Genomic DNA, 14,006 nt, shown 5'->3' on the forward strand with positions numbered 1-14,006 from the left:
ACGGATACTTTCTAGGTGATCTGGATAATCCAGATAACGACCCTCAACAGCGGCGGAAAGGGAGCAGCCATTTGGTGTGTCTCAGAAAATCCCGCTCAGTTCCGAGGCCCCCTAGATGTGGAATCCTGCTCAGAGTTGTTCCCAGGTCAGAGAATGGAGAGAGCCTGTGCATGATGGGATCTCCCTGCCTAGATCTTTCAGTGAGTCTCTACCTCAGCTACTCTTAGGATCAGGGGGAGAACCACGGTGTCAGACATCCGGAAAGAAGACGGGATGAATGTTTTACCTCTGAAGTACATCCCAAATGTGGGAGTTGACTTCAGCTTTGCTGGGGTCTATTTGGCCAGTGAAACTCTGCCTGGTTCATTCGCACATCCGGAAGCCACTTCACGGGGGGCCGTCGCAACTGGAACCACACACTTGGCATCGGCGGTTGAGCCAAATGGGGACTCGTGGTGCAAGCAACGCTCCCCACGTGTTAGCGTGGGTGAGATTCGGTTGGCGGAATTTTACTAGGTGCGTGTTAGTAGAGTGGGGCTGAGGTTTTCTTGCTCCTGTGGTTGTATACGAAGTCAAAGGTCCTGCCCAGCCCTGCGGTCCCCTCAGTCAACTCTGTTTCGGAGACATAACGATTTGGATTGCCAACAAGTCAAGAAATGTTCAAGCCCTTGGATGTAGGGTAAAGAAAGGGAGATCAGACTGTCACTGTGTCTATGTAGAAGGGGAAGACATAAGAGACTCCATTTTGAAAAAGACCTGTACTTTAAACAATTGCTTTGCTGAGATGTTGATCATTTGTAGCTTTGCCGCGGCCCCTTTGACCCAACTTGGAGCTCACAAAAACCTGTGTTGTATAACATCGAGGCTTAAGGGATCTAGGGCTGTGCAGGGCGTGCCTTGTTAACCAAATGTTTACGAGCAGTATACTTGGTAAAAGTCATTGCCATTCTCTAGTCTCAATAAACCAGGGGCACAATGCACCGTGGAAAGCCACAGGGACCTCTGCCCTTGAAAGCAGGGTATTGTCCAAGGTTTCTCCCCATGTGACAGTCTGAAATATGGCCTCGTGGGATGGGAAAGACCTGACTGTCCCCCAGCCTGACACCCGTAATGGGTCTGTGCTGAGGTGGATTAGTCAAAGAGGAAAGCCTCTTGCAGTTGAGATGCAGGAAGGCCACTGTCTCCTGCTTGCCCCTGGGAACTGAATGTCTCGGTGTAAAGCCCGATCGTACATTTGTTCAACTCTGAGCTCGGAGAAAAGCTGCCCTGTGGCGGGAGGCGATACGTGTTGGCAGTAATGCTGCCTTGTTATTCTTTACTCCGCTGAGATGTTTGGGTGGAGAGAAACATAAATCTGGCCTACGTGCACGTCCAGGCATAGTACCTTCCCTTGAACTTAGTAATGATATAGATTCGTTGGCTCACGTGTGTTTTTTTTTTTTTTGTTGTTGACCTTCTCCTTATTATCACCCTGCTCTCCTACTACATTCCTTTTTGCTGAAATAATGAAAATCATAATCAATAAAAACTGAGGGAACTCAGAGGCCGGTGCCGGTGCAGGTCCTTGGTGTGCTGAGTGCCGGTCCCCTGGACCCACTGTTGTCTCCCTATACTTTGTCTCTGTGTCTTATTTCTTCTCTCCGTCTCTCATCCCACCCGACTAGAAACAGCCACAGGTGTGGAGGGGCAGGCCACCCCTTCACTCGGAAAATCAGTTAAACACAAACACGGAATGAGAGTCAAAAGACAATATGTCATCTTTTTGAGAATTTTATTCACTTCAAAACCAATTAAACACACACATGTACAAAGGCATTCCACAGCCCAGTTTTCGAGGCTGAGGAAAGACCCCGAGAGCGCTCTGCACAGCACGCTTCCCAGCGTCCGAAACACTGCTCTCAGGGCGGGGCACAGCGGAAGGGCTGCACCTCTCAGGGTTCCCTAACTTTTCCCTTATTCAGTCATCTAGAGAGCAAATACACAGTAATTCCCCAGTTTCCTATTGACGTCCCAGCGGAAGTCTGACTCCTGCGCGTCACGCAGTTTCTGAGGCAACGAATCTCTGGCACGGAAGCTTTTCCTGGCGCGTTTCCGGAGAACCACGCGAACTACAACGTCCCTCACCAGAATTCAATGAGGCAGAGTCCCTGCATCTGCTCCCTGCCTGGCCTGGGCTCCCACATCCACAGAAGCGCCACAGCCGGGGAGCTTCGGAGTCACCGCACAGAGTCTGCTCTCTGCTCTGCACTCCTCAGTCCCACAGTCCCCTCCAAGTCACGGGAGCTGGAGGCCAAGGAGCCCGTGCCACCTGCAGTCTCACTCCAGGTCAGAATCGCTGTCCTCTGAGGAGGAGGAAACCTGAAGGTCCTCATAGAGGACGCTCGGTGGGACACGAACACGGGGACCCTCAGACTTCTCTGACACATGAGGGCTCTGAGCGAGGAAGGCTCCCGGCTTCTCAGGAGAGTGAAATGAGGGGGCCGCCAGGAGGCTGGAGCTCCAGCGTCCGTTTTCCAGTCTCCGGAAGAGCACTCTGAGAGGCTGGGCCCCATCATGGCTGGCCGCTGGGTGATGGGACATGGTGCAGGCCTGGGCAGTAGGCAGGCAAGGTCTGCTGTGCGGAGGCTGCCGGTCGACGCTGGGCACCTGGGCGGGTGTCCTCCTGCCCATCTGGGGCGACGTACTTGGTCCAAGTTCGGTTGCGGCTGGCGGAGGTTGGAGATTCTCCGGGGCCCCCAGCTCACCTCCCTGGATGGCGCTTTCGGGGATCTGGAAGGGACCCAGTCTCGGTTTCTTGGGGAAGTTCAGGCAAGCCTGAATCCGAGCCTGGGCAGGTCTCTTGGCTCCTGGCCCGAAGCTGAGATTGGAGCCTAGGCCCAAGCTGTGTGTGGCGGCTGGCGGGCAGGGCTGTGAGGTCACCGCAGGACGTTTGTCCTGTGCCTGGGGTCTGATGGCCTGGAGCAGGCCGTGGGTTTTGGAGGCAGCCTGGGGAACTTCTCGGCAGCCACCCTCAGGGCTGCTGTGTGTCGGCTTCACCACGAGGAGAGGTTCGGGGCCCTGCTGCCTGACTGCAGGCTGAGGGATGTCGGCCGCAGCCCCTGTCTGTCTTTCCTTTGGTCCAAGACTTGAGGAGGAGCTCAGACTGGCTTTTCTGAGGGGAGACGGTGAAGCCAAGACGGAGCCCCTGTCAGACCTTTCGGTAGCTGAGCGATCAGCGAGGACAGGGCCCAGGCGCGGCCTCTTACTGGTTGTGTGGACCGGCATTGGCCCGCTTGCAACCTGAAAGAGAGGAAACAACACAGGTTAGAAGTTCCTCCGCATGGAGCCAACGTGAAAATCAAGCACATCCAAAGACAAGGTGCACACGCCATGAAATTCTTAGTACAGTATCGACAGGCGGTCCTTGGAAGTAGGGACAGACCCTCCACCTGAGTGCTGATCAGGACAAGACACATGAAAGATGCGCTCTCGAGCTATGTGTAGCTGATCTAAGCACACCATTGTTCAAAAGATCGCGTCTTGGGCATTAACTGGATCAAAGCGCCTCCACTCAGCCTTCCATGAAGTGGAACGGACTGATGCCCTTCCGAAGGCAGGTTGGTGGCTCAAGGGTACTCAGGACGTCTTCTCTGAACACATGCATGTTCCTGGGTTTAGCCTTCTCCACGTTTGGGGCCTCTGAGGGACTAATTTCCTCATGCCGCTAGGAACATGTTGTTGGCAGGCTTGCCATAATTGGACAGAAAGAAAGCAACAGGAAATACGGCATCTTCAGATGCCTTGGCCTGGAATCAAATTGACCTGGAAGGATCGTGGAGTCCCTGACCCCAAGAAGGCAAGAAAGAGGGGTTCCCCGATTTCCTCCCGCAGACGGGAAGCTGAAAGGAAATCAACCAGGGTGACCTAGAGGAGAAAAGGACCAGGGGCCCGGGGTGACACTCACCCTCAGATAATCAGAAGATTCCGTGGATCCTTTTCGATTCGGCAGCGGCTTCTCTGGAGGTTTCCCAGAAAATATGTGGAGGAGAGCCTTCCTCTGAGGGTCTTGTTGCCTGCAGAACAGAAAAAGGTCAGGCCGTGCCCCCTGGTTTTCCCCAGGAGACAGGGAGAACCCTGTGTGGGGCCCAGCCCCGTTCCGTGTTTTGTGATACAGAAATGGACATCTGGTGCCCTTTCCGCCTCTGCACCTTCCCTCACGTGCCAACCTTCCCGTCCCCCAGGTGGCCCTCTAGGCTTCCCAACTAAGGACTGTGATTTGGATTCCATCGCTTTTCCCCCTGTCGTGGGGAACCTGCACGAAGCGACCCCGCCTCTCCCCGTCCCTGAATCTCCCAGAGCCAAAGGAGCTCCTGGGTGTGGAACCCCGGAGGACACGGAGCTCCGGCCTATTTCTCTGCATCGTTCCTTCCCTGGCCCGGAGACGGAAAGGCACACGGTGTGCAGGTGCAGAGACACCATGTCCTTAGGAGGCAGTACCCTAAGAGTGGTGAAAACCCCTCCCACTGCTCACCTTGGTCTCTCTTCCTTCTCTCCCTTATCCTTGTTCAAGGGCCCCGGGTTGGCTTCAACCTGGGGCTTCCATGGTTTCAGGTTTTCCTTCCCTTCCTTTTTCCCCAAGGTCTCTGGAACCAGGGCTGCCTTCCAGCACTTCATGGGGCACCTGGTACTTCTGGCCGTGTGGCCAAAGGCCCCGCAGTTTTTGCACTTGAGCTGTGGGTGGAAAGGAAGTGATGTCGGTGAGTGAGCTGAAGCCACAGGCAGCGATCCCACGTCCACATTGGGACGGATTGTGAATTCAGAGCTGAATAAGGATTCCAAAGAGGGGACACCGGCATGGGGGCCGTTAAGTGCTGGGAGAGTTCGGATACGATGTTCCCTCCCAAAGCCCACGTGACGGAGGAACTCTGAAAGGAAGGACTCAAGGTTCCAAGGGGCACGACGGTGAACCCGAAGTCAACAACACAGCCAAACGTGGCTACACAGGACTCTAAGTAGAAAGGGAGGTTGCCCCCAAGAGTCTCTCAAGGGACCTATCGGGCCGGGGAGAAGGTCCCAAGCCACGCCCACCTTGGATGGGAAAAGCAACCTGGGTGGTGGTGACAGAGCTCTTTGGAATCCAACCCAGTCTCTGAGGACCGTGTGACACCCCCTCCCCCCGTCCCCACCCCCACCCCGATACCCAAGAGATCCAGGGCTAGACTTACCCTGGGATCTTCTTCACTGGGCGGGGGAGCCCTTGGCCCAACTGGGGCCCTCCGCTGCTTCTGGAGGGTCTGGGCTCTCACCAGTCTCTTGGCCCAAGATTTGGGGTCCCGACGTGCCATCATCTTCGTCGCCTGGGGGTTTTGTGACCGCCTTTTTCAGGGGTTGACTGTTGGGTCACCTGAAACACACACAAACACACACATGTCGATGGTTAAGCACATTGGATATTCACACACCCACAGGAAGCCACCTGCTAACTCCCTGCCGGTGTGGTCATGAGGAGACCTCACCACCAGTCGGTCAAATCTGTAGAACACAATGTGCTGTGTGCATCCTCGGATACTGTGTGTTCCTCTGCCATGACTACCTAGTCCAAGAGTAAACCGCACCTGCCACAGGGCCCGTGGCCTAGGTATGGGGAGTTGAGCTTTCAACCCCAAACAAGCAACTGATTCTGGAGACTGGACTTAGGTCTCTCACGATTCACTCCGATAGAAGACACGGTGATTCTATCTCCCTTGACGGACAGAATGATCGAAGACACAGGGCATGGCTTGCGCCACCCTTTGGCAGGTCTGTTTGAAGTCAGGGATATGGGATGCTTCCTGTGACAACTTGAATCGCTACTCTGGCCATTTCATTAGGCAACTTCCAAGCACAAATTCATAGAGAGAAGTTACCTTCCTCTCTACCACACTAGCAGGTGATGGTCTTTCCTGTTCTACCTTTTGGCTTTAGCTCCAGCCCCTCTTTGCTTATTTATTTTTTCTGGTATTTTACGCATACCACACGAATTCATCTGAACAAACGGGGAACAAGTGCCACATCGTATCGACGTCTTACACGGCTGAAGGGCAAACCACCCTTTTTTCCAAAGTCCTTTTTCCATTTACCCACCAATTCAGCATGCTGCAGTACATTTCTTTTCGCATTCCCATCTTGGTCTTATCCCACATGTGGAGACGGATATGTTTTCTCGTTTTCTGTTGCAAGAATTACTAGTAACGAGAACACATCCTTCCCCACCAGCAAGCCCCAGTGTGATCGGTTTCTTTCGGCCTCCTGTGTCTCTTCCCCCCACCCCCACACCCCTCAGGGATTGCGTGAAAAAAACAATAGTTCAGTGAAACTAACCTGAAATTACACGTCTACTTGCTTTCCCCGGCTGGCGCTGAGATGGGCAGGTGCTGGAGCAGCCCCGCTGGAAGCGATGCAGCATCCAGGATGACGGAGGAAGGGGCGGAGAGGGACCTCTGCTTTCCAGGCTGCCTTTTATACTGCCTCTGGTCACCTGACAAGGAACGTACCCTAACCTAATCAGTTACCTGTACCTTCATTGCAATTAACTTAATCCAATTACGTGACCTGGAAAGGTCTATCTGCACAGCCCACTCTAAGATCATGTCCACTGCTGACAGACATTCTAAAACCTACGTGTACAGCTGCAAGCTTTGAAGAATAGATGCTCCCCGTCAGACATGTAACACTGGTGCCTCTACCCCTGTCTTCTTTTCCATCTTTTTGTTTTGTTTTGTTTTGTTTTGTTTTGTTTCAAAAAAATGTGGTAAAATAGACACCTTTTAATTGGACCACATTTAGTCTATCTCGACGTGGGCCTCAGTGTCATCAAGGAGATTCTCCTTGACGTGCAGTCACGGCCATGATCCATCTTCAGAGCTTCTCTTTCTTCCCCAAGGTAAGTCTGTCAGCAGAGAACCCTGACCGCACCCTCATGTGTTTTCTCCTCCAGGAGGCGCTTGGAAACCACCGTGAATTGGACCGCACTGGGAAACACAGATGAGGAAAGTCAACAACGCTTTGTCCTTCAGTGCCTGGCTCCTTTTTCAGCTCGTCTTGCGACTCCAGGCATTATGCCTGAAAAGTCTCCCGGACGCCTGTGAGGCTCTAATTCCCTGGGTCCCATTGCCATGTCTCTGGATTTGCGAAGATCCACCGCACCTTCTGTGGAACTCCCGTGTCGGTGAACTTTTGTGCCACGGCCCCTAATTCTGCCCATGGTCATCTGCAGCTGCACGACTTAGGGTCCATGTTCCTTGGACGGGAAGAGACAGGCAGGAGTCGGAATGATGAACCAGCACACTGGGGCATTTTCTCACGTAGCCCAAGTGACCCCATGGTGTTCTTGAGCTTTGGAACCAGTCGCGTCCCCTTTGACACTGCACCCGGCTCCCAGTCTCTCAATCGTGTTGGCCCTCCGGCGATCTCCCGTTGGATGAATTGCTCCTGCTGAAACTCGAGTCCCCTTTGATTTGCGCTTCATTAATTATTCATGATTCAGGTTGGAAGGCCTGCTGACGACCCCCTGTGGCCGTTCTCTGAGCTTTCCTGTCACATCGTTTCCTTCCACGCTCTTTGGTTCCTTATGGTCCTGCTCCTTCTGCTGTCAGAGGAGCAGAGAGTTGATCTTATTGATTCTGGATACGGATACTTTCTAGGTGATCTGGATAATCCAGATAACGACCCTCAACAGCGGCGGAAAGGGAGCAGCCATTTGGTGTGTCTCAGAAAATCCCGCTCAGTTCCGAGGCCCCCTAGATGTGGAATCCTGCTCAGAGTTGTTCCCAGGTCAGAGAATGGAGAGAGCCTGTGCATGATGGGATCTCCCTGCCTAGATCTTTCAGTGAGTCTCTACCTCAGCTACTCTTAGGATCAGGGGGAGAACCACGGTGTCAGACATCCGGAAAGAAGACGGGATGAATGTTTTACCTCTGAAGTACATCCCAAATGTGGGAGTTGACTTCAGCTTTGCTGGGGTCTATTTGGCCAGTGAAACTCTGCCTGGTTCATTCGCACATCCGGAAGCCACTTCACGGGGGGCCGTCGCAACTGGAACCACACACTTGGCATCGGCGGTTGAGCCAAATGGGGACTCGTGGTGCAAGCAACGCTCCCCACGTGTTAGCGTGGGTGAGATTCGGTTGGCGGAATTTTACTAGGTGCGTGTTGGTAGAGTGGGGCTGAGGTTTTCTTGCTCCTGTGGTTGTATACGAAGTCAAAGGTCCTGCCCAGCCCTGCGGTCCCCTCAGTCAACTCTGTTTCGGAGACATAACGATTCGGATTGCCAACAAGTCAAGAAATGTTCAAGCCCTTGGATGTAGGGTAAAGAAAGGGAGATCAGACTGTCACTGTGTCTATGTAGAAGGGGAAGACATAAGAGACTCCATTTTGAAAAAGACCTGTACTTTAAACAATTGCTTTGCTGAGATGTTGATCATTTGTAGCTTTGCCGCGGCCCCTTTGACCCAACTTGGAGCTCACAAAAACCTGTGTTGTATAACATCGAGGCTTAAGGGATCTAGGGCTGTGCAGGGCGTGCCTTGTTAACCAAATGTTTACGAGCAGTATACTTGGTAAAAGTCATTGCCATTCTCTAGTCTCAATAAACCAGGGGCACAATGCACCGTGGAAAGCCACAGGGACCTCTGCCCTTGAAAGCAGGGTATTGTCCAAGGTTTCTCCCCATGTGACAGTCTGAAATATGGCCTCGTGGGATGGGAAAGACCTGACTGTCCCCCAGCCTGACACCCGTAATGGGTCTGTGCTGAGGTGGATTAGTCAAAGAGGAAAGCCTCTTGCAGTTGAGATGCAGGAAGGCCACTGTCTCCTGCTTGCCCCTGGGAACTGAATGTCTCGGTGTAAAGCCCGATCGTACATTTGTTCAACTCTGAGCTCGGAGAAAAGCTGCCCTGTGGCGGGAGGCGAGACGTGTTGGCAGTAATGCTGCCTTGTTATTCTTTACTCCGCTGAGATGTTTGGGTGGAGAGAAACATAAATCTGGCCTACGTGCACGTCCAGGCATAGTACCTTCCCTTGAACTTAGTAATGATATAGATTCTTTGGCTCACGTATGTTTTTTTTTTTTTTTTTTTTTTTTTTTTTTTGTTGACCTTCTCCTTATTATCACCCTGCTCTCCTACCACATTCCTTTTTGCTGAAATAATGAAAATCATAATCAATAAAAACTGAGGGAACTCAGAGGCCTGTGCCAGTGCAGGTCCTTGGTGTGCAGAGTGCCGGTCCCCTGGACCCACTGTTGTCTCCCTATACTTTGTCTCTGTGTCTTATTTCTTCTCTCCGTCTCTCATCCCACCCGACTAGAAACAGCCACAGGTGTGGAGGGGCAGGCCACCCCTTCACTCGGAAAATCAGTTAAACACAAACACGGAATGAGAGTCAAAAGACAATATGTCATCTTTTTGAGAATTTTATTCACTTCAAAACCAATTAAACACACACATGTACAAAGGCATTCCACAGCCCAGTTTTCGAGGCTGAGGAAAGACCCCGAGAGCGCTCTGCACAGCACGCTTCCCAGCGTCCGAAACACTGCTCTCAGGGCGGGGCACAGCGGAAGGGCTGCACCTCTCAGGGTTCCCTAACTTTTCCGTTATTCAGTCATCTAGAGAGCAAATACACAGTAATTCCCCAGTTTCCTATTGACGTCCCAGCGGAAGTCTGACTCCTGCGCGTCACGCAGTTTCTGAGGCAACGAATCTCTGGCACGGAAGCTTTTCCTGGCGCGTTTCCAGAGAACCACGCGAACTACAACGTCCCTCACCAGAATTCAATGAGGCAGAGCCCCTGCATCTGCTCCCTGCCTGGCCTGGACTCCCACATCCACAGAAGCGCCACAGCCGGGGAGCTTCGGAGTCACCGCACAGAGTCTGCTCTCTGCTCTGCACTCCTCAGTCCCACAGTCCCCTCCAAGTCACGGGAGCTGGAGGCCAAGGAGCCCGTGCCACCTGCAGTCTCACTCCAGGTCAGAATCGCTGTCCTCTGAGGAGGAGGAAACCTGAAGGTCCTCATAGAGGACGCTCGGTGGGACACGAACACGGGGACCCTCAGACTTCTCTGACACATGAAGGCTCTGAGCGAGGAAGGCTCCCGGCTTCTCAGGAGAGTGAAATGAGGGGGCCGCCAGGAGGCTGGAGCTCCAGCGTCCGTTTTCCAGTCTCCGGAAGAGCACTCTGAGAGGCTGGGCCCCATCATGGCTGGCCGCTGGGTGATGGGACATGGTGCAGGCCTGGGCAGTAGGCAGGCAAGGTCTGCTGTGCGGAGGCTGCCGGTCGACGCTGGGCACCTGGGCGGGTGTCCTCCTGCCCATCTGGGGCGACGTACTTGGTCCAAGTTCGGTTGCGGCTGGCGGAGGTTGGAGATTCTCCGGGGCCCCCAGCTCACCTCCCTGGATGGCGCTTTCGGGGATCTGGAAGGGACCCAGTCTCGGTTTCTTGGGGAAGTTCAGGCAAGCCTGAATCCGAGCCTGGGCAGGTCTCTTAGCTACTGGCCCGAAGCTGAGATTGGAGCCTAGGCCCAAGCTGTGTGTGGCGGCTGGCGGGCAGGGCTGTGAGGTCACCGCAGGACGTTTGTCTTGTGCCTGGGGTCTGATGGCCTGGAGCAGGCCGTGGGTTTTGGAGGCAGCCTGGGGAACTTCTCGGCAGCCACCCTCAGGGCTGCTGTGTGTCGGCTTCACCACGAGGAGAGGCTCGGGGCCCTGCTGCCTGACTGCAGGCTGAGGGATGTCGGCCGCAGCCCCTGTCTGTCTTTCCTTTGGTCCAAGACTTGAGGAGGAGCTCAGACTGGCTTTTCTGAGGGGAGACGGCGAAGCCAAGACGGAGCCCCTGTCAGACCTTTCGGTAGCTGAGCGATCAGCGAGGACAGGGCCCAGGCGCGGCCTCTTACTGGTTGTGTGGACCGGCATTGGCCCGCTTGCAACCTGAAAGAGAGGAAACAACACAGGTTAGAAGTTCCTCCGCATGGAGCCAACGTGAAAATCAAGCACATCCAAAGACAAGGTGCACACGCCATGAAATTCTTAGTACAGTATCGACAGGCGGTCCTTGGAAGTAGGGACAGACCCTCCACCTGAGTGCTGATCAGGACAAGACACATGAAAGATGCGCTCTCGAGCTATGTGTAGCTGATCTAAGCACACCATTGTTCAAAAGATCGCGTCTTGGGCATTAACTGGATCAAAGCGCCTCCACTCAGCCTTCCATGAAGTGGAACGGACTGATGCCCTTCCGAAGGCAGGTTGGTGGCTCAAGGGTACTCAGGACGTCTTCTCTGAACACATGCATGTTCCTGGGTTTAGCCTTCTCCACGTTTGGGGCCTCTGAGGGACTAATTTCCTCATGCCGCTAGGAACATGTTGTTGGCAGGCTTGCCATAATTGGACAGAAAGAAAGCAACAGGAAATACGGCATCTTCAGATGCCTTGGCCTGGAATCAAATTGACCTGGAAGGATCGTGGAGTCCCTGACCCCAAGAAGGCAAGAAAGAGGGGTTCCCCGATTTCCTCCCGCAGACGGGAAGCTGAAAGGAAATCAACCAGGGTGACCTAGAGGAGAAAAGGACCAGGGGCCCGGGGTGACACTCACCCTCAGATAATCAGAAGATTCCGTGGATCCTTTTCGATTCGGCAGCGGCTTCTCTGGAGGTTTCCCAGAAAATATGTGGAGGAGAGCCTTCCTCTGCGGGTCTTGTTGCCTGCAGAACAGAAAAAGGTCAGGCCGTGCCCCCTGGTTTTCCCCAGGAGGCAGGGAGAACCCTGTGTGGGGCCCAGCCCCGTTCCGCGTTTTGTGATACAGAAATGGACATCTGGTGCCCTTTCCGCCTCTGCACCTTCCCTCACGTGCCAACCTTCCCGTCCCCCAGGTGGCCCTCTAGGCTTCCCAACTAAGGACTGTGATTTGGATTCCATCGCTTGTCCCCCTGTCGTGGGGAACCTGCACGAAGCGCCCCCGCCTCTCCCCGTCCCTGAATCTCCCAGAGCCAAAGGAGCTCCTGGGTGTGGAACCCCGGAGGACACGGAGCTCCGGCCTATTTCTCTGCAGCGTTCCTTCCCTGGCCCGGAGACGGAAAGGCACACGGTGTGCAGGTGCAGAGACACCATGTCCTTAGGAGGCAGTACCCTAAGAGTGGTGAAAACCCCTCCCACTGCTCACCTTGGTCTCTCTTCCTTCTCTCCCTTATCCTTGTTCAAGGGCCCCGGGTTGGCTTCAACCTGGGGCTTCCATGGTTTCAGGTTTTCCTTCCCTTCCTTTTCCCCCAAGGTCGCTGGAACCAGGGCTGCCTTCCAGCACTTCATGGGGCACCTGGTACTTCTGGCCGTGTGGCCAAAGGCCCCGCAGTTTTTGCACTTGAGCTGTGGGTGGAAAGGAAGTGATGTCGGTGAGTGAGCTGAAGCCACAGGCAGCGATCCCACGTCCACATTGGGACGGATTGTGAATTCAGAGCTGAATAAGGATTCCAAAGAGGGGACACCGGCATGGGGGCCGTTAAGTGCTGGGAGAGTTCGGATACGATGTTCCCTCCCAAAGCCCACGTGACGGAGGAACTCTGAAAGGAAGGACTCAAGGTTCCAAGGGGCACGACGGTGAACCCGAAGTCAACAACACAGCCAAACGTGGCTACACAGGACTCTAAGTAGAAAGGGAGGTTGCCCCCAAGAGTCTCTCAAGGGACCTATCGGGCCGGGGAGAAGGTCCCAAGCCACGCCCACCTTGGATGGGAAAAGCAACCTGGGTGGTGGTGACAGAGCTCTTTGGAATCCAACCCAGTCTCTGAGGACCGTGTGACACCCCCTCCCCCCGTCCCCACCCCCACCCCGATACCCAAGAGATCCAGGGCTAGACTTACCCTGGGATCTTCTTCACTGGGCGGGGGAGCCCTTGGCCCAACTGGGGCCCTCCGCTGCTTCTGGAGGGTCTGGGCTCTCACCAGTCTCTCGGCCCAAGATTTGGGGTCCCGACGTGCCATCATCTTCGTCGCCTGGGGGTTTTGTGACCGCCTTTTTCAGGGGTTGACTGTTGGGTCACCTGAAACACACACAAACACACACATGTCGATGGTTAAGCACATTGGATATTCACACACCCACAGGAAGCCACCTGCTAACTCCCTGCCGGTGTGGTCATGAGGAGACCTCACCACCAGTCGGTCAAATCTGTAGAACACAATGTGCTGTGTGCATCCTCGGATACTGTGTGTTCCTCTGCCATGACTACCTAGTCCAAGAGTAAACCGCACCTGCCACAGGGCCCGTGGCCTAGGTATGGGGAGTTGAGCTTTCAACCCCAAACAAGCAACTGATTCTGGAGACTGGACTTAGGTCTCTCACGATTCACTCCGGTAGAAGACACGGTGATTCTATCTCCCTTGACGGACAGAATGATCGAAGACACAGGGCATGGCTTGCGCCACCCTTTGGCAGGTCTGTTTGAAGTCAGGGATAAGGGATGCTTCCTGTGACAACTTGAATCGCTACTCTGGCCATTTCATTAGGCAACTTCCAAGCACAAATTCATAGAGAGAAGTTACCTTCCTCTCTACCACACTAGCAGGTGATGGTCTTTCCTGTTCTACCTTTTGGCTTTAGCTCCAGCCCCTCTTTGCTTATTTATTTTTTCTGGTATTTTACGCATACCACACGAATTCATCTGAACAAACGGGGAACAAGTGCCACATCGTATCGACGTCTTACACGGCTGAAGGGCAAACCACCCTTTTTTCCAAAGTCCTTTTTCCATTTACCCACCAATTCAGCATGCTGCAGTACATTTCTTTTCGCATTCCCATCTTGGTCTTATCCCACATGTGGAGACGGATATGTTTTCTCGTTTTCTGTTGCAAGAATTACTAGTAACGAGAACACATCCTAACCCACCAGCAAGCCCCAGTGTGATCGGTTTCTTTCGGCCTCCTGTGTCTCTTCCCCCCACCCCCACACCCCTCAGGGATTGCGTGAAAAAAACAATAGTTCAGTGAAACTAACCTGAAAT

At 53.8% G+C, this 14,006-nt stretch overlaps 1 protein-coding gene across 1 annotated transcript; it reads right to left on the minus strand.

Annotated features, from left to right (window-relative positions):
* Positions 1 to 2,316: 2,316 nt before the first annotated feature.
* Positions 2,317 to 5,327, minus strand: LOC129395867 (protein FAM90A15-like). Its single transcript, XM_055107292.1, has 4 exons — positions 5,205 to 5,327; positions 4,511 to 4,710; positions 3,944 to 4,052; positions 2,317 to 3,279 (listed from the first exon to the last, which is right to left on the minus strand). The coding sequence occupies exons 1-4, from the start codon at positions 5,325 to 5,327 to the stop codon at positions 2,317 to 2,319; spliced, it is 1,395 nt and encodes a 464-aa protein (XP_054963267.1).
* Between the last annotated feature and the right edge of the window lie 8,679 nt (positions 5,328 to 14,006).

The sequence above is a fragment of the Pan paniscus genome, chromosome 7 (genome assembly GCF_029289425.2).
Source record: "Pan paniscus chromosome 7, NHGRI_mPanPan1-v2.0_pri, whole genome shotgun sequence".
Classification (NCBI taxonomy): Eukaryota; Metazoa; Chordata; class Mammalia; order Primates; family Hominidae; genus Pan; species Pan paniscus.

What these genes read in the sequence shown, in the direction of transcription:
- LOC129395867 (XM_055107292.1), bottom strand. Translation starts at nt 5,327, where the DNA reads ATGATGGCACGTCGGGACCCCAAATCTTGGGCCAAGAGACTGGTGAGA. An exon ending in GAGAAGGAAGAGAGACCAAG is followed by an intron (nt 4,053 to 4,510) that starts GTGAGCAGTGGG and finishes TCTGTTCTGCAG; the next exon opens with GCAACAAGACCCTCAGAGGA. An exon ending in AATCTTCTGATTATCTGAGG is followed by an intron (nt 3,280 to 3,943) that starts GTGAGTGTCACC and finishes CCTCTCTTTCAG; the next exon opens with GTTGCAAGCGGGCCAATGCC.